At 36.7% G+C, this 21,054-nt stretch overlaps 1 protein-coding gene across 1 annotated transcript in view; it reads left to right on the top strand.

Moving 5' to 3' along the window:
* Positions 1–20,851, top strand: part of SLC1A3 (solute carrier family 1 member 3) — a 64,119-nt gene extending 43,268 nt beyond the window's left edge. Inside the window, exons 4-10 of the mRNA XM_050328332.1 lie at positions 1,168–1,372; positions 2,785–2,827; positions 11,196–11,491; positions 13,121–13,354; positions 15,387–15,581; positions 16,954–17,088; positions 18,298–20,851. Coding sequence (XP_050184289.1) covers positions 1,168–1,372; positions 2,785–2,827; positions 11,196–11,491; positions 13,121–13,354; positions 15,387–15,581; positions 16,954–17,088; positions 18,298–18,502 — 1,313 coding nt within the window. The 3' untranslated portion in view covers positions 18,503–20,851. The remainder of the gene's footprint in view (positions 1–1,167; positions 1,373–2,784; positions 2,828–11,195; positions 11,492–13,120; positions 13,355–15,386; positions 15,582–16,953; positions 17,089–18,297) is intronic.
* The last annotated feature ends 203 nt before the right edge of the window (positions 20,852–21,054 follow it).

Below are 21,054 nucleotides of genomic sequence, written 5' to 3'. Positions count from 1 at the left end.
TTCCTGTTACTAGAAAACTAGTAATTACTTGCTAGTATTTACCATTTTCTTTACAGAATTTCAAAACAGAAATGTTCACTTACCATGAACATTATCATCCAGTTTTACGGATGGAAAAGCTGAGCAGAGAAATGAAGGATTGGGTGCTTCAAATGTTGGATGCCCATTTTCAGTTCCTTACCGTACCAGTAATGCTTTGTTCTTCCACTGCAATGGCACACCTAAACCAAGCAATTGGGGGTGTGAACCCAGTGGCCTCCCTTTGCAATTCCTTTTGAGGGTTCAAATCTTACTCTCACGGTTTCTGCCAAAAGGATGGGTAAATACTAGCTGAAATACTATCTGAAATGAAAGGGTAAGTATGAAGCACATGATTGGTTTTAGACTTTGAAGATTCAATCAGAGCCTGGAACACAGTCTTGATTTAAGTTAAATGAGTGACTAGAGTGCTTTCACTGCACCTCCAGTAGCATATATTTCCTCCTTTAGAAGACAGATACAAGTGTGATATATCTACAATTATTAGAGAAAAGATTTAGTTTTGCAAGACCATGATTATAATTTTATATTCCTGTATTATTTATATTCCTGCAGTCCTCTTGTATGTTTTAAATGCTTTCTCCTCTGCAACAGACACCCAGAGCAGAAGGTGGCCAGCTTTCACTGAATTTCATATGTTCAAAGATGGCATCTGCATATATGTATGGGCAGTCCACAGAAGTATGGGTTAGGCAATTCCATAGGAGGAGATAATAAAGCCAAGAGATCCATTTCTGACTTCTTTCTTCATTCTGCACTTTGAAAGCCTGATTCCAACAAGAAGTATCAGAACTGCTTTGAGACAGATGGCACATGCCTCCAAAAGAAGCATGGGGAAGTAACTAAGTAGTTGAAATTTTAAGGAGAAGAATACTAACTGCATCTAATGTAAAAAGAAAGAGAACAGAAAGCTGTAATTCTTGTGATAGAAAATTATGTAACAGGCATTAGGGGTGGGATGGGAACACAGTGGCTGTGTGAACTGCAAAAGAGAGACAGCTTGCTTTGGGTAACTTTAAATGTACTGGTTATCAAAACTCTTCCCACAAAACAATTTTCATCATGCTTAGTTTGTACTCCTTACTCACAGCTGTGTCAGGTGAATCTCATTGTGCTTAAATTTCCTAGGAATTGCTGCCCTGGACAGTAAAGCATCAGGGAAGATGGGAGTCCGAGCAGTAGTCTACTACATGAGCACTACGATCATTGCCGTACTGATTGGTATAATCATTGTGGTCATCATCCACCCTGGGAAAGGTACAAAAGAAAACATGCACAGAGAAGGCAAAATTGTTCAAGTGACAGCAGCAGATGCCTTTCTTGATTTAATCAGGTATGGCTATGATATTGCACATTTTCTGTACCAGTAGCAATGACAGTAATATTTAGATTCACAGAGAACAAAAGTAGAGAATTTTAGACAGTAACTGCATAAAGTTGCCAAATTTCTTTCAGATGTGTGATACCACTGTCTCTAACCCCTGCAATGCTACAAAATAGATTTACTTCCAAATCAAGCTGTTGTAGGGGAAGAAGCTGCTTTTAATGTTCAAAGAAAGATTCTTTCTTTCATGCACAAAAGAAAGACTTCTTTTCTTTTCTGCTTCTTTTCTGCTATCTGCATGGGTCTTTTTTTCCTCCTTCCATAGCACAATCCTTGTTACCAAATTCCTCTACTTTTCTTTACTTCCAGTTTTCAACAGTTTTCTGACTTCACTTGAATCCCTGATTTAGTTATTAAGTTTAATTTTGAATTGTAGCTGCAACTCTGGGTGCATCTACTCAACTTGTTAAATTGTATGAATGGGAAACAAATTCCAGTAACAGGCAAGTAAAATGCTTGAAATAGAGGGGCACAGATGTAAAATCATGTTTTCTCCTTGCTCAGAGACTCTTCAATACCTCTTTTATAGAGCTGATATGTCACAGGGAGGAGGGAAGCTGAGGTTTTGAGCTTGGGAGCTTTTCCACAGGTAAAGCCACCAAAATTTTGTGTTCCACTAACCCATTTGGAGAAGCTAGAGACATGGAGAAAGGCCTCCAAGACTCATGCTGCCAGGAAGGGGGACTTTAGAAAAGATCCATGAAGAGGTTTGCACTCAGATTTCTCAAGATTTATTCAGTTAGGCTGCTTCTAATTGCCTCAGAAATGCACCATTCTGGAAAGAAAAGAAGCAAACTCCCATCTGTAACAAATGTACACACACATGTAATTGTATGTGTATGTTTTATTATTATGGAATGCTCAAACTTCAGAAATATTTATTTTTTAATTGCAACAACACTTAATGGAGAGATAAATGTCATGAAGTACCAGGCTAAGTGACTGCAAAAGTTGTTTGGGAACTAGAAATGCATTAAATATTATTAAATTATTTATTAACATGGATTTATAAAGCATTAATAAATATGAAATTAAAAGTTAGCAGTGTCCCACAGAGCTTTGTATATTTGGTAATTTAGCTAATATACTGCTCCGTAACCAGACCTGCTATACAATACTGGATACAGAGATTCCAGTTGCCAGGATCTATCCAATCCTACTGTATTTTGTCCTGATAAAGCTAACCAGGCCAATGCTCTATGCAAAGCTCTACCCACTGTATACATAATTATATATTTATACATATTATATATTTCAAAAATTAGCTGGTCAATTCTATAATTCTTTTATTAACTGCACCCTTACTTAAAACATTACTTAAGTATTATCACTTCTCATATTATTTTGTTTCTTTTTCACAGAAATATGTTCCCTCCAAATCTGGTGGAAGCTTGCTTTAAACAGGTAAAAATGTTTTGTTATGTTCAAAGAAAACACAACAAAGTAGGAAATTGAAATGTAATAGCATTTGTTTTAGGAATATCACATACTTGTACTTAGAGCAAAACACAACTTATGTATGCTGTCAGCTGTCAAAAAAGCCTTAAACTAAACCAACCAAATCTGTGCGTTGTTTTGAGTCACAGTGAGACAATAGTACTTGCTGTGAGAAGTGAAGAAAACACGCTTGGTTTGACAAATCAAAAAATAGTGTTTTTTTCAAAATGTCAAATTCTTAAGTTTGCAGAAGAGTTCACTGAAGTCAATACAGAATTAGGTTTTCAGAAATAGTGTTATGTTAAACTGGGGGATACTGAGATGCACCATCTGCACAAAGACTGGAAGACATTCAAGAATGTCATGAGGAACATGCATAGATTCAAAACAGAAACATTTGGTGGACATGAATAACAAAAGCAAACAGAGGGACTTCCTGTCACCTATGGTAGGAGTTCATAGGAGTACTTTTTCTATGTTGCTTCCTGAATTCTACCATTATCCTGGCCTTAACATTAGCTCTTCTACAAAGAAAATAGTAGCAACTAGCTACATTCTTTTTTTTTAAAGGATGACATTATATATTTAGTGAAACCTATACTCTGTGTTTCTGTATTCTGATTGCTTTATATTGACCTCCCAGACAGCCTTGAACTGATATTATTCACCGGTTACTGCTGTTACAATAAAGAAAAGCTGAAATGTGGAGGTCAAGAAGTAAGAGGATAAAGTAGACACTTTCGAAAGTCCAGCTGAGTTACATCTTGCATAAGAATTGAAAAGAAATTGTAACATTATCTTTGGCTATATAAACAGAAATCAGTAAAAAGCAGTGAATTCCTACATTAAAGATTTCTAGATTAAAGATTAAAGACAAACCAGACCCAAGTCCAAAACTAATAAATGCTGTGCCTCTGTCTTCAGCCAGGATGTTGATGGCCTCAGTACAGTGATGCAGAAGAACAGTATGGAAATACAAAAGTTTTTATCTAAACTAGAAAAAAAATTTCAAATAATTTAATGTAATAAAGTACAGGAAATATATGATCTTTATCTCAAAAAAATGAAATAATTAAGGCATAAAGTTACAGACCTAGCAGCAAGTATTTTTCATAAATCTCTCAAGCTGGAAAATTATTATCTAGAGCTCTTTAAAGCAACCAAAGTGTCTTTCAGTTTGCAGTTTCAGAAGGATTTGGGAATTGATTTATGCAGATAACAAGCCATTAGTTTGATCTCAGTTGTAATGAAGGATTTAAAAAAAGCCAAACCACTAGGAAAAGAAAAACAAAGCAAAAAACCAAACAACCAGAAAACCCCCCAACCAACAAAAAAACCCCACTGATATCTGAAACATAGACTGTACCATCTGTTTTTCACAATATAGCTCATTTCCATTTTTTTTCTTTGTTTTGATTTGGTTTAGGTTTTCATTTGTGGTTTTTTTTGCTTGGTTGGTTGGCTTTTTGGTTGGGTTTTTTTATTCGCCTTTTTTGTGTTGGTTTGGTTTTTTTGTTCTTCTGTGCCAGAGAAAGGTAATGTATCAAATTCCTTTGGACTTCTGACAAAAAATAAGTTTTTGATATGAGGAAAGTGAAATAGTTGAGCAGGGGATAAGAGTATTGTAAGAATTGTAAAATTTATGGAGAAGCAATGGAAGTTGCTGGAAGACAGGGCATACTTCAGTCGATATTTTTGTGAATGACATTGCCATAAGATGCACACCGTTAAATTTACAGATGACAAGAAAGTCCAAGCACTTTGTACTGAGATGTGACAAATGCCACAGAAGGTGGTATTTCACTGGCACACTACAATTCTGTGAAGTCACAGCAACAAAGTGAATCAGCTCTTGCAAACATTGGCATGTTTAATTATCTCCTTGTAGCTCTCCATCACATGTGAAATAAACATTTAGAAGTTAACAGTTCTGCTTTGACACAGCAAGTTACCATCAAAAAGATAAAAAAGAAAAAAAATTAATCCCCCTCTAATTCAGCTCTAGCATATATTAGGTGACAGAACACCAAGACAGAAACTAAAGCTGGAATAATGTGACCATCTAGAATACTGAATATTTTCAGGTTTTTCATTCATAGATTCACACAAAATCAACACAATGGAAAGAGGAGTTGCTGGACGTATTAAAAGAACACAACGTGTAAAGCAAAAAGAATACTGATTTAGAAATCACTCAAGTACAAAACCGAAGTGGCAACAGAGCTGAATAAGATAAAGAAAAATGTTTATACAGAAAGAAAGGGAAATCTGTATTACTGAATTTAAAGTGAGAATTGGTAAGGTTTTTAACTTTCCATTACTTAAAGGTGAGGTCCTGGAAAAATATTCAGTTAGGAGTTGTTGGAGCACTTCAACAGTTTTACCATACAGCTTAAAAAAATTTTTTTCATAAAGTATCCTAACGGCAACAGGAAACTTGACTCGGTGACTAGCTGTTCTAAATCTATGTTCTTAATTAAAGATGTCCTGCAGATTTTGTTTACATTAAGCATATTATATTTCTCATGTGCTTTACAGCTTAAGGAGATTTCTAAAAAGCAGTTCAAAAAACAGGAAGTGTTTAATGAAAGTTTATACTGATGTTCAGCAGCAGCTATACTTACTGAAGTACCATGATTTTAAATCTGTCGTACTGATACTATTATGTATTAGAATTCAATAGCAAATCCTCGATTTTTAGGTAAAAGTTATTTTGTTACAGCAGAATTGTTGAACTAAAAGCGTAGTTTACAAGCACATGTAAGATTGGCATGTGTCCAGGTGATTTTGTACATCTGACTCCATAACTTTCTCTTCAAAAGTTTCCTTCCATTTTTTCATGTGTTTCTCAGAAGATTTATGAAGAAGGATGATCCATCTGGCACTAATCTGGTTCTGTGTTGGCTGGCCTAAACACAAAACACACTGTGTATGTATACTCACACTTGCCCACACTCAAAGTTGATCCACAGCTTTACATACCTGGAAACCACCTCTGGAATGTGCACTCAGAATTCAGATCACATCTTTTGGTAGATTAGATATGCACATTCTTTATTACAACATTCTTAGGTAGGTTTCTTTCCTGTCAGAGTCTTGTTCTGGAACCCACTGAAATGTGTAAAATGAAATGAAACTGTGTAGAGAGAGTAACCAATGTGGGGAGGGCTTCTAGATGGAAAAGCTTTTATAGGATTGCTGCTGGGAGAAGAGTAGTCATTAAGGAAGACTGAGACCTCAAGACCAATCTAGGAAAGGTCTTCCTAAATTTTCTACAGTTCCTCATTCAGTTGTTTGGTCCTTTGGATTCCCTTTCCTGATTTTACTTTCCTAGCAAGCCTGTGAGGTGATGCTGTCTCCCCTTGCTATTTCTTCTTATTCTCCTTCTTTGAACATTTCCTTTCCTGAAGATTTTTCCCTTTTGCCAGTCACCAGGGATTTCACCTGACTGCCATGACTTTTCAAACATGATAGAGAGTGGTTTGGCAACATCAGCCAGTTCCCTCCAGACCCTGGAATGAGTGTTGTGAGGTCCCATAGACTTCCATTCAGTTTCATCATGTGGTTTCAAACCTTGTCTTTGCTTACACTGGGAGGAACTTTGTTCCTCGAAATTCCACCTGGAGATTCAGGGACTTGAGAGGTGTGGGAAGCCAGATGGCCAGACAGTGAAGAGTGAGGCGAAGAACTCTTTGAGTAACTCAGCTTTCTTAGACTGATTGTTAAACAGCAGGTTTGTTAATCCAAACAGCACACTACCTGATGCTGCTTATTTCCACATGATATGTTGGGACCCTCACTATGCACTGATCATGCAAGGCTTTTGTGATTTTTATCTGTAACAGGAGAACATAATTAGACCGACTACAGATAAGTATTCCACGCTTACCTGAAACTAGACTTGTTCAAAATTTCCTCTATGCCCCTACGTTCACCCCCAGTTTAGGGATATCTAAAGAAATCTTTGGGTTTATCTTCCAGTTCTGGCCATTCTCTCTTAGTTTCTCTTTCTTTGCTAAATTCAAAAATGCTGTCTAGCCTGGGGTTGAGCAGTGGGAAGGAGTCTACTTATTAAGCAGATACTGTTTCTTAACTGCTTGTTCTTCGTGCTATGCTCTGGGGGTCTATTAAAAGACAAAAGAAAAACGAGTGAACTTGGAATCTAAAGAGAAAGAGAGTAAGTCTTAACAATTTGGGGAGAGTTATTCCATTGTGAATAGGTGGAATTTGATTCCATCATAAGCCTAAAGAACTTCTTCTGATAACAGCATTTCTTCTAAGCTATTTCTAACTACATATTCTTTCCTGAAATTGTCCTTATCAAGGGTATTGGAAGTGTTAATCACACATTCATAAATGAACACTAAATGATATATGCTGTCTATTCCTCATGATAATTTTGGTTAATTAAGATATATTGTGACTTGTGTCATCAGCTCTTTTGCAGAAAATTTAGAATGCTTTCACACATATTCATATGGAAAGCAAAGAAAAAAATAATTAGGAAGATAGAATACTACCACCTTCTTTTAATTTCTTTTAATTTTTTAGGGCTGCATTTAAGAAAACTTGTGGCTTTTAAAATCTTATTTCACTAAACACAGCGTCATCATACAGATTTAGCACAGACAGTGCTAACTGCATTATCTCAAAGTAAATTACTACAGTGAATTATGAGTTTTCAGAACACTTGAATGTGCAATTACCTTCTCTGCAAATTAACCGCCAGAATGTGCTCCTGTCATGTTACAATGTTGCTTCATTAAAAGTTCTTCAATATATCCAACTCAAATGACTGTGGGTATATTGTATCACTAATGAAAAAAATGTAATAATCAAAGTGTAAACAACTGATTCATTATATTATGCAATAAAAAATATATTATCTATTTCATAATGAGCTAACTTAAAATTAATTTTAAAGCTGTTCATTACTTGTTCATTACCACCATGCCTTACAAAAAGTGCAGAAATGCATTCTTTTTAGATTTTACTTGCAGATAAGGTTGTTCATAGAAAGATACTCAAATTAATATGTTCAGATAATATTCATCTTGATCTTCAGTTGTTCTCTATACATGAACTTAAGGAAAGATCATGAGTATTTTGCATCTAAAATCTTACCAGGCAAAAATATCTCTGACTGGACACGTCATGCACCAAATACCCTCAGAAATTACAGGACTTCAGTGATGTTGTCTAACCCATCACATACAGTCAGTGTGTGGAGCTCTAGTCTCTCTTCTGGCACTCTTAATGAACAGTTTTATTTTGTCTAATTTCTTCCATTGCTGAATGTTGAAAAGGAACAAGGATCAGCAGAATCACAATGTGACGTTAAACTGCCAGTTTAATCTACATGAACAGCTAATAACTCTGATTCCCACTGAGATAGAGATCTGCTGAAAGCAGGAACATCATAAAAGCTCTCACAGAATTACCTCTTGCCACCAGTTGCTTTGCAGAGCAGTAATAGTCAACACTGCTATTACCTCATCTATTTCAAAACATCTTCTAACATCCTGAAGGTAGTCTTTCATCTGGTCATTTCCTATAAGCAGGTGAGTCTTTTCACCATTTCAGATAGAGAAAATACATTTTGTGATGGTCAAGTAATCTTGTGTTTTGCCTTTATTGTCATTAAAAAAAGTGGTAATATGAGTAAAGCTCAACCTGCACTTTTTTTCTTAGTAGATACCTCCTTTGCGTTTCCTGTATTTGGTTTTCCTCGATTTCTTTTGCTTCACTAGCAAACTTCTCATGACTTTTTGATAGACAGCTTAGGGCACAAGAAGACGGACACATCGACAGAGTTCTTCTTGAGCTCATTCAACTATAATGAAAGAAAGACCAGCTCAAGTAAATATTCCAGACCAAATAAAGTTGTTCTGGTTCCTGTTGCTTAGGATACCGTTTTGAATCTGACTCTAAATAGATCATTTCTCCACTTCTCTGGAAAGTGTTCCAGAAAGCCCCTTCTCCCTAGCAATATTTCTGAATACTTAAGTCAGATGAATAAGGTGAGTCAACAGATAAGATTTACATCTCTGTGTACCAGTCTAGTAGCTGAAATGGAAAAGGACTTTCCTAAGTGAGGTCCTAAAATCCATAAAGAGGCTTAACTAATAAGGAATTAGAAGCCTGTTCCTACTGTGACAGAATTCTAGAATGAGGACAAAATGTAGGAGTATGCTTATTACAACCCAAAATTATTTCTAACCTATGGTTTGAAGGTAAGAAACTTCATTGTGATTGTGCTTTTTCCCTTGCAAAGCCCAATATTTTCTCAGCCCCCTACCACAATCATTGAGCACCATGGCCAATTCCAACATCATTTGGCATGAGGGGTGCAATTCTCAGGCAAATCAAGGCTGTGCCTCCACTGAAGGAAAAGCAGCTTATGACATAGCTCGTGGTTTGTTCCAACAGGCAGCAGCCAAACAGGCACATCCAGCACTGCTGAACAGCTGCACCACATGTGCTTTTGACCTGGTCATATAGGTAGGAATGAGATTAGGACCTGAGGGTGACAGAGAAAAGTCAAGACAAGAGCCACTCTGATGTGCTAGGGAACGTGGGAAATGAGTAGGAAATTTCATAGGAAATTAGGCTTTAATTCCAGATTTCATTGTTCCAGACCTCATTAAACAGCTTGCTTTTCTACATATGTCTTATCTAATATGCCTACAAGTCCAGTATGGTTACACCCTTCAGACATTTGCATTAATAAATCTGCACCTCTATTTTTTCCCTACTGAAAAACAGTAATAAAAATACACATGTAACACAATTACCATACCTGTAGATAAAAAAAAAAACATATTTCCATTTGCATTCCTAATACCTCTCTGTCACCTAAAGGGATAATCCCAACCTTCCTTCCCTGGCTGTGTTCCAGACTCAGTGATTTTTCCCTTTCTGTCTGTCATCAGTCAGTGATAGCTGATTCACCTACATAGCTCTTACCTGAAAAATGGCCACTTTTTTGCTTAGTAACATTTCTGCCAATTTAAAAAGTAAAATCAGCTCACTAAGACCTCAAACAGGAATTATCAGAGGTTGGATGTGAGTGGGTGAGGAAGTGAAACTGTGCCAGCCAGCTGTTCAAAGAGTTGACTTCTCTAACTACAGCCCAAATCTTAAAAGATTTTAAGTAAATTTCATTCAAAACTCAAGAATATCTGACCTTCATGGAGATCTGCTACATATTATTCAGATTTCATAAACCATTTTTAAGTAGTTTTATTTGACATTCTGAAAGAGCATTCGGGGGATACATCAGATACGTATGTGGAAGGGGTGCATAAAACTATTCCAGTGTAGAAAAAAACCTTTAAATGAGGTCAGCATTGAAAGATGGTGATTCAGGTTTCCCACCTTAGTCCTAAGTACTTGATTTCACTCAAGTTCTTCTGGAGTGCAACAGTCTCCAGATATCACTAATGATACAACAGCTCTTAATATTTGTCTCCTTTTTGGTAGTTGCAAAGGAATAAAAATCCAAAGTTACTGGATAACCTTGCAGAATAACCAGCTGCTTTAATGGAATAATTAGCATCCTAAGACACATAAGAACCTTTTTACTAGTGAAATTTAACATTACTTGTGTTTGACAGAATTTAATCGAGACAGAGCTGCAGGGCTTTGTGAGCCCAGATAGAAATATTCAGGATGTGTATTTCTCTTTGGAAAAATATTAGGGGGTGAAAAACTGCATTTAAAAGCAGACATTTAGGATTTGAGATTTTGAAATTGATTTGTTTGTTCCATAATGGAACCATTTAAAGAGAAATACTTAATTAAGGGAAGTGGTGACTTGTACTGCAGAGTAAACTAATGATTTAGACATAGTAAAGGAAAAAAGAGGTATGATGTATATAAGTTAGCTTCAGTCTAATTATTGGAATTATTAATTCAAAAAGATGAACAAATAAAGAAACTCCAGAGCACATGAAACTATCCAAAAAAAGACCTGCTTACTTAACAGCTGAATTTTGTTGTTGGGAAAAATAGCATTTTATAAAAATGCAAACTTAAGAATCAATAGCTTTGTCACAAAACTCAGGAGCAGGACAAATCTGCATCTTTGACTGCAACATATTTATGAGAAAATGACTTCTGGTAGCTAAAGGTGAAGATTTAGCTCTTGAAGTTAATATGGATTTTTGCAACTTTCAGGAAAGCCGAGTTTTCATTGCAGTACATTTTACCTAGAAATATTATGCAAAGAATTCAAATGTCCTACAATTGTAATTGTTAATTTAATTTGTGATTTCAGCCTATGTCTGCTGCGATTCACAGAATTTCTATCTTTTCTTTTGTTTTCTTTTAACAGTTCAAAACTAACTATGAAAAGAGAAAGTTTAAAGTAGCTATTCCGCCCAATGACACAACCACAGTGACTTCCATAATAAGCAATGTGTCAGAAGCCATGGAAGCCCTCACCCGAATGAGAGAGGAAATAGTTCCTGTTCCAGGTTCTGTAAACGGAGTGAATGCACTTGGCTTGGTGGTTTTCTCCATAAGCTTTGGCCTGGTGATTGGAAGCATGAGGGAGCAAGGTCAGGCATTGAAAGACTTCTTTGATAGCCTTAATGAGGCTATCATGAGATTGGTAGCTCTAATCATGTGGTAAGTGCCTCTTTGATAAATTCCTTTTTAAGTTACTAACAATATTTTTTCATCACAATCAGGCACTGGGTAGCAGGAGTCTGCTTGGCGGAAAGTCAGACAGTAAGATTGTATCTACCTTGTAGCTTTTTTCACAAGTGAACTCAAGAGCTGTAATGCTCTACCTCAATGATTTGCCCAAACATACAAACCCTTTCGGTGGGTTTCACTTTCAATATGAGAAAAATCAGGGTCTGTGTCAGAAGTTGCCACACTTATGTCTTCATAAAGACAGTGATCACAGCTGTATACTTTTTAAGTTTCCTTATATCCTGATCCTACTTCATTAAAGGAAACCAGCAAACCTCCCCCACAATCTTATTTCAGCACAGCAAGGCTTTGTTATTGTCAGTTTCCGATACAACTGGTGCCTGTAGCTGTGTAGTGTACATGGATGTTCTTGCATCACAGCTGCACTGCTCACACGTAACACATGGCTGTTCCTACTTTCTTTATTGTGTTCATTAAGTAAATAAAGCAAAACACCATTTTCCCTCAAGGTATGAAATCTTTTCGACAATTAAGGTTAATTATTTGCCAGGTAGAAAGTTAATTATGAAAAGAAATTTTGTCTTGTTGCCGCCTTTACTACAGAAAAAAACCCAAATCAATCCCAAAACCCTATCCAGGAGCACACATCTGTTGCAGTATTAGATACAGAACTAAAAAAAAGTATATTTGCAAAATTCTGCTCTGCCAGATCACATTTATACAAAGCAAACATCTTTTGTCCTTTACAGCATGCTTAAAATTACAAAGCAGAGGATGAGAATTGCTACTTCAGATACATTTCTAAATGGATTTGATGTCTTAAAGGGTAGTTCTGATATGGTGGATAGATTTTGTTCTGTGATACCTTAGTGGGAAAAGACAAGTGGACATTTATAGAAATAAGTCTGTACCAAAAGTACCACTGCAGCAGAATTATGTTAGAGTTTTATGCTCAACAGTAGCTCTTTCTTCACCTCTAGCTGTGCTTCCTGAATAGGGAAGAGTAGTTCATATCGCCTTTACTGCTGTCGCATAATGCAGCCAACCTCTGTCATACAGATGTCTTCATGCTGAAGAATATATTTATCCAGTGCCCTGCTGGATGAAATGTAGCATGGCCAGAGGCAGCTTGAAATCTTCAGAGGTTATCAGACTTCTGTGTGGATTCCTTCCCCAACAACATGGGAAACAGCACTGAAATAGAACTGGGTGCTTGGCGTAGTCTGCAACTGCTCTGGCTGAGCCTTCGTTCACACAGACAGAATTGTAACAGAATTGGCTAAACCAATTTTATTACTCTCGAATTCCAAAGAGAACTCATCTCCCTAAACGTCTGTAGGCATGCTATACGTCTTGAAATCCTTACCAGATCTTGAATCCACTGAAGCCCACCAGAAATATTCACTGCTGTGGTTTAATCCGGGTTGAACTGTTGACAGTTGAAGAGATAAACTCTTGAAGAGCTCCTCCATGGGAGCTTCATAGCAGTGCAGTTCTGCATTCGTGCATGCATTTAAATACAAACCGTGTGGATGGGGGAGTGAATTTGCTCAGTAAATTACTTTGTTCAGTAGTGCTGATTTGATTTCTTATTTGCAGGTATGCTCCACTTGGAATTCTCTTCTTGATTGCTGGAAAAATTGTTGAGATGGAAGATATGGGTGTGATCGGTGGCCAGCTCGCCATGTACACTGTGACAGTCATCATCGGTTTGCTAATTCATGCTGTCATTGTCCTACCTCTTCTGTACTTCGTGATCACTCGTAAGAACCCATGGGTATTTATTGGAGGCTTAATCCAGGCATTAGTCACAGCTGTGGGAACATCTTCCAGGTAAACACAATATTTTAAACCTGTACTTTTTTTTTTATAGTATTACTGGTTTGAGAAACAATTTTGCCTAATGTTTGGTGAGCTTTGTATTCAGGTGTTCACTTGGGCACTGTATTTCAGTTCTGCTGCTCTCTGATTCTGACTCAAACTCTATTTCCTAGAGATTAAATGAATCTATCCAGTGATGCAGACTGTATGGTCAGAGCCCTTGTGACTTCCATTAGTCTTGGTGTTTGATATTTTTACGTAGCCTGTAGTGGCTTGCTTGTAAAGGATACAACTGGTAAAGGATATGCATGACAAAATGGAGCAGCAAACTGGAAGGTTCAGAGGAAATTCTTATTGGCAGCTGACGTTCTGTGCTGAAAATCCTGGTAGCCAATGATGGAAATAGAACATGCAATAGAAATGCCACTTTTGCTCTGTTGGTGAGGTCATAGGTACACCATATGAATTAAAAAAACCTTTTTGCATGTATGATGAAAGGAAACATTACTATAATGAAATGTACATTTCTAATACCACATGACTTTTCATAGAACACCTTCTATTGTGACAGGTTTTAGAAGTCTCCCCCAAAGACGAGTGTTTTAAGTTAGATATTCTGTAATACTAAATTCAAGTCCCTGGTGTTTGGGATTATTTTGAAGGTCTGGAGGAGAAGCAATTGTGACTGTTAATGTAGAATCTCACTTAGTTTTGAATCACTGAAAAGACTTTTGAGGACTAAAAAATTCTGAGCGTGTATTAATGGGAGAGAGGGACAATTACATTTGACATTTTGATTTCAGTCCTTGCAAATCTGTGGAATGCCTAAAAGTGGAATTCCTAAAAGAGATGTTGATTTTAAATTATTTTAAAAATAGAATAGAACTTATGTTAGTCAACATAGTTTAAGAGAAAATAAAATAAAACTACAACTTTGGTGGGTAATACTAATAATGTTAGGAGGATATGTTCCAGTTTTTGTAAGACATTCCACCTGGAGTTGATCAAGATTCTCAGCAAGAAGCCTGGCTGATGCAAGACAGCATACTGTACTTACAGCATACAGCATACTGAGTGCATTTTAAACCTGTCTGAAATTCAGCTGTAAGATTGAATTTTATGGAAAGAGAAAATTTAAAGCAGACTGTCATCAAAGATATTTTTCCTAGTGCAGTCTTTCACAGCCTTCCTTTATTTTACTTTTTGTCAGTATTTTATCGATATTGATAGAGTTTTCAAAGACTTGGCAGTCTGTTAAGTAGTTAACAATGAAGATTTCACTGAGACAGAGTAATCTGAATTGCTGTGTCTTGCAAAACCTCTTTACTTTGTTGTGATCTGATGTAGAAATACAAGGCCTGGAGTGGTCAGAGTTAACTTTCTTCATAGCTGCTCATAGGGTGCCATGTTTCAGATTTGTGTCCAAATCCACAGTGATCACACACTGATGTTCTAGCTACTGCTGGGGTGTGGAGGCAGGTAAGTGAGTAGCTGTGTAGTGCTCAGCTACCTACTGGTGTTAAGCTGTAAGTGGTGAAGTAATGCAACCATTGATCAAAGTGCCCTTTCCAGAGGGGCCAGCAAATAAATAAGAGAAAGAATGCTTTTTACTGAAGGATCAAATGATCTGAAGGATTGAATAATCAATTTGTATAACTTAAAAAAACCCCAGTGCTTAAGGATGATTTAGTCACAGCTCCACGACATAAAAGTGAAAAGCAGGAATTTTTAAATAAATTCCTCTGCCTAGCAGATGACTCTTGTAACAAAACTCAGGACTTAGGCACATTCAGACTAGGGAACTGCATGGAGAATGACAGTAATTAACCATTGGGGAAGGTTCCTAAAAGCATTAAGAGAATCTCCACCCTAAATTCAGACTTTTCATTTAAATTCAATGCTTAAGTCCAGCCTTTGCATGTGAAAAACAAAAAATATTCTGGTAGATCACTAAAAAAATTAAGGCATTTCTTGCAATCACAGTCTTTTCTTTCCCTCTTTATAGAATTTATATGACATATTACCTTCTTTATTTTTGATTCAGTTCTGCAACACTACCTGTTACTTTTAAGTGTCTAGAAGAAATAAATGGAGTGGACAAACGAGTTACAAGATTTGTACTCCCAGTTGGTGCTACAATTAACATGGATGGAACTGCTTTATATGAGGCTTTGGCTGCAATTTTCATTGCACAGGTTAACAACTTTGAGCTGAACTTTGGGCAGATTATCACAATCAGGTATGGAAGCCATTATTACATCTAATAAAAGCACCTTTGTGAGGACTCCTTGCTGGTTTACGTGGGATTAACCAAAAGCATCTAGAGCTAAAACTAAGAACTGCTACAGTAACTGAATACCTGTAGTTATGTATGTCTTCTGCACAGGAAAAGGCCCGCAGCACATATTTTCCTTTAGGTAAACCTTCAAAAAACTGTAACAGGACACCTGTGACTGCACTTGATAAAGTCAACAAGAATAGTTCTTACTTACTTTCAAGTTTTTCTTTCTAAAGGACACATGCAGCTCTTGGGAGCTATAAACTTACAATCAGTACCAGGTAATTTACAGAGCATGTACAAAGCTGTGGCATAAAAGCATGGCTGTGTTAAAGCTGGAAGAGGAATTTTTTTCCTAGTCCTGATGGTCTCAGGATACAAGCAGGGGCAAGCTATGTAACGAGCTTTAATATAGATAAAAGTAGAGAAGATAGGTATGTTTTCAAGCACACAAGTCTTCTTGTTTGAAATAGAAGAGCAAACAGCCCACTAATTAGCACCCAGTGATAACTGATTTGCATTAATTTCATTATGTTTATCACAGTTTTAAAAGAAAAGTGTGGCGGGTACATGTGTAGATTAAAGGAATGTCAACAAGGGGAGATATGGATGCTGTAGGACAAAGAGACATGTATTTATCACACAGGAAGAATGAAAGTTCAGTTACAATGCTTCTCTCTATAAAAAACACCAGTTTATTTCAGTATTCATTAACATAAGGCAAAACTCTGCCTTCACACTCTGTGGCAATAGTTTCACATTCGTTAGTACTAGACTGCTCCCTGGCAAACCACCTGACAAAACAAAATCTTCCTAAACCAGGTGTGAACAAGCATATTTCTCCTAAGTCACTAAACTGTATGATTCAGGGTTTCTGGCAGCTTTCTGTTTTCTGATGGCCGGACGCCAACTGCTGGAGGACAGAGACTTCACCTGGCATGACGTTATAGTGAGATGGACAAGGAATAAAAGTTCTTGCCTTAGATCTGCCAGGACAGAATTGTCTCCTCAGCTTTTCTTTTAACATGTTTGAGCTTGTGGAGTGGGTTTTTTCAGTGGGTGGGGACATGTAGCTATAATGTTTTGTCTGGCCCTTGGCATCTAGTAGGGAATTTAGCACTAAAAGAATCATGTTGCAAGGTCTCTAGATAAAGGTTTAGTGCAAACACTTTGGATCAAAAGCACACTCCCCTGCAGCTGTGAGGTATTCATATAATGGACTGGGCTCATCTTTATTTACTGCTTGCTTCATATCTGGTTTTAAAGTTTGCCAGGCAATAAGGAGAGTTTGTTACGGAAGTCAGTTAATTGCTGTTGCCATCTCTCTGCACAGCATCACCGCTACAGCTGCCAGTATTGGGGCTGCAGGCATTCCTCAAGCTGGACTGGTCACCATGGTCATTGTGCTGACATCAGTAGGTCTGCCTACAGATGATATCACTCTTATCATTGCAGTGGACTGGTTCTTGTAAGTATTTTTGTGGAGTCATTAGAGGCTTAGATGATACTTAGGAGTGAAATAGCCAGGGACATTCTGGCTGTACTGCAGTCTTCTTGCTGTGGAAGGCTGTTGGAAACACGTGTTAAAAAGAGCCACAATTTCTTGTTTCTATGGTATTTTCATAGAGCAGATGGTGAGGGGTGTTGCTTAATGATTCCTTTTGCATGCAAAAAGTTTACTTAGGAACCTTTATCATTAGGGTTTATCATCACTAACAGACTAATTTAATAAGCAAAGAATTGCTTTAGCCTGTTTTTTGTAGGAGGCAATGAAAACCTCTTCTTCAGTCAGGCTCAGAACTGGATCAGATCCAACCAACAAATTGCAGCCCTGCTGACTGTGTAATCTAGGAAACGTTCATATGTCTGCCCCATGGACACAGAAATGAAAAACAGTTGTGTAACTCATTTTTCCACAAAGTATTGCCCCTAAGTTTTTCCTTTCCTCTATCTGTAGAAGACTGACAGACACCTTAGGTCCAGGAACTAAATCAAAGGAAGGTTTCCCGCAGCTTCTATCTCAGACCTAACACCTGTTATCCATGGTTTCCAGGGGCTTTTACTCTTCAGTCTTCTCAAGTGATCCCTGTGAGAAATTGACAATGTTGTTATCAGAACATAATGTCTTCAAATGATTATCCAACCACACGCCCACAGCCTGATATAGGTGGATGCTTATCTACTAACAGTACCAGTCCCTCCTCATCAAGCTGCCTCCTACATCTGCTGGGTAGAGCTCTCTAAGGGGGCTGAGTTACTGTAGTTTAATCTGAGTCATTTAAGCATAATTCCAGCCTAAATTACTCATCATAGTTTATGGTCAGGAGAAAAATGACCCTAACGAGGTAGATTCTCATTGGTTTATATGTTCAGAGCATATGAACCACCAAAGTCCCAAAATGCCTCCAAGAAGCCATGTGCTCCCTTTACCATCTTCATCACATGGCTGTTTCTTGCTGTCAGGTTGCTAAGAGAAGTAATACATTTTGTGACTCCACATCCCAGTATATTTGGTAATTTCTGTAGAAGAAATAATGGCATTAACAGTTCAGATAAGTGAATATGTATAAAATAGGTGACTCATCTGGTAACTATTTAAAGGCAGTTTTAACAGCTAGTCTGCATGCTTGCCTGGAAAAGTGATGAAATCAAGACTAACTCACGACTTTTTCCTTAGGGATCGTCTCCGTACCACTACAAATGTCTTGGGAGACTCCATTGGAGCAGGAATTGTTGAACATTTATCACGGCATGAGCTGAAGAACAGGGATGCTGAAATGGGTAATTCTGTGATAGAGGAGAATGAAATGAAGAAACCCTACCAACTGATCTCCCAAGAAAATGAGAATGAGAAACCATTAGATAGTGAAACCAAGATGTAGGGTAGAGGAAGCGTGAGTTCAACACTGCAAGTGTGGAAAAGCACACACTTTTTCCGGCCATTTATATCTTGAATTCACCAAGTTCATCTATTCCTTGATTTCTCCCTTTATGCTCGCACTGGAAAGAATTAATGAAAATCTATTCCAAACTAGCAGTGATCATGGTATATGTTGGCTTCCCACTTAAAAAAAATAATTAACAGGCAACAACAGTGGTCCTGCTAGACATATGCTAACTGGGGATAAAAGAAGAGATTGTGTATATGTTACTCAGTCCTGTGAATCTTTTTTTTTTTTCTTTTTTTTTTTTTTTATTGAACTGGAAAGTAAAAACAGATAACAGAGCCTGAAAATGGTTTTATTTTTTTAAATACCTGTTGCAAAATTCCTAACATCTTTAAACACACAATCAGTACTTCTAACTTTATAACTACATCCAGCTAAGTAAATTAACAGGACTTTTGCTTTTTTATCTGTTTTTTTCTCTAGTGTTATATTATTGTTCAAATACTAGCAGGACAATAAAAAAGCAGGAGATTAATTGAGGGGATAAAAAGGGGGAAGATATATAAATAAAGAAAAGAAATACCCCCAAATCAGCACTTTTACCAGCTGAGTTGAAATATTTCTGAGAAAGTTATTTTATCTAGACTGTTTTTCACATTAGATTCAGCTGTTCTTTATAAAAATTTAGCCTAGTTGGCTCCCACTGACTCAAACATTTACATAAGCATGTATGTACTTCCAGTCTGGATTTGCTCCTATAATTTCAACATCACAACCCAGCTGAACAATCGATGTGTGGAAGTGTTTGTAGGGGCAAGGCCCTAGTCTGGGACAGAAAATGTGTTTTCACCTCAGTTTGGAAAAAAAAATATAGCATGCTCTGGATACACTAATGATCTACTTAATAAGCAATGATAAGAAGGCAACACCAGCCTTCTGCAGAAGGTACAGAAGGGTGAGATGCTCAGATCCTAAATTAGATGGATTTTAAATCTAAATCCCTGAGACCAGCCAGAGGTTTTCTGATTGGAAATCTCCCAAAGTCTCAATCATCCTGCTAATAAATTATAGAGCAATTAGCTGGATTTACATTTTTCCATCTGGTGAAGAAGGCTCCCTATCTCAGTGTGAAATTTTAAATTCCTAGTGTGTTTATCAGTAGCATCCAAGGAAAAAACCAAACAAACCCTTAGAAAGTAAAACTAATGGGTGCTTTTATACTTTTTACTAGGAAAAATATATAAATTGCAAAATAGCAAATACTATAATAAATGTTGAAATTTTAATTAGAAACTATTTTAAAATGCAATATTGTAGGTTTCGGAGTAGATAAGCAAAGAATGAAAAAAGGGAGAGAGTGCATTTGTAATCCTGTGGCTTTTTTGTTCATTTTAAGATTATTCCCTTAAGAAGCACTTTCTAGAAATATAAATTATGTACTTTTTTACCTTGTATTATTAAAGAGGTTAAACTGGAAAGTTTTGTAATGCAGTTACAGTTGGGAGAAAGAAAAAAATTATTGACAGGCCTAATAGTGTTGAGTGATCTGTTTTATCAAAATTGTTGTCTTCTTTCTCCCTCTCCTTACCAAAAAAATTCTGAATAGAAATGAAGGATTCCCTTGCATTGTCCTAGCTGCCATTTAAAAAATATTCGATATTTTGCTTCTGTCAGTAAAAGTCCATAGTATGGTATACAAGTAACTATTGAAAATGTCATCATGCTGTTTGAAGGCAAATCTTTTCCCAGGCAATACTGGTTTTTTAGGACTGAAAACTCCTGTCCATCTTCTCCAGTTAATTAATCTGAACAATATGAGCAAGAGCTCTCTAGTGAATGAAGTGAGCAGGGTTTAATATAGAATATTGAGCAGTCAAACCAAGCAAACTCTAAGTGAATCTCTGACAGAAAGAAAATATGGGTTGTTGGTTGTTTTTTTTTTTTTTTTTTTTGCTAACAGAATGCAAATCTAGGATACAGACTGGCATTTTCTGATATGTAATTAGAGATATTTTTATATAGATACTGTATTCAGAATGTGTGTATAAACATTAACTGTAGAATTTATGGCATAACACTTTAAATTTTTGTTAAGATTTTGTTTGGAAATACATTGCAAAGACAATGTAAAAGGCTGTCTTTCTATGACATCAGCTGAGAAAAATTAGTTGTGTCACAAAGAATGTGATCTTTTTTTATACTAACGTTGTTTCTTATGGAAATCAGGTATTATAGAAAGATTCCCTTCCCCATTCCCCACTGGTTTTGCATTGGTATGCACCCAGAGTGGTTTGAGAAACATGACTTTGTAGATGTATTTTCAATAAAAATAGTTTTACATTACTGCTCTTATTGTGATTTAGAATTTCTTTCAAAGACTCTGTAATAGAAGCTTCACACAAACTCAGGGCTGAGAAACTCATAGTATGGGATTTCAGGAACTTCAGGCCATTTTATACAACACGACTTTGATATAGCAGGGCTTCCTTACTTTAAGTATGTGTTTACAGTTTTGTGATCAAAAATAAAAAAGTAAAGCGTGGTAG

The sequence above is a fragment of the Myiozetetes cayanensis genome, unplaced genomic scaffold (genome assembly GCF_022539395.1).
Source record: "Myiozetetes cayanensis isolate MyiCay16 unplaced genomic scaffold, myiCay2020 scf4, whole genome shotgun sequence".
NCBI classification, from domain to species: domain Eukaryota; kingdom Metazoa; phylum Chordata; class Aves; order Passeriformes; family Tyrannidae; genus Myiozetetes; species Myiozetetes cayanensis.
The sequence above is the reverse complement of the archived record's forward strand: the minus strand, read 5'-3'. Positions and strand labels throughout refer to the sequence as shown.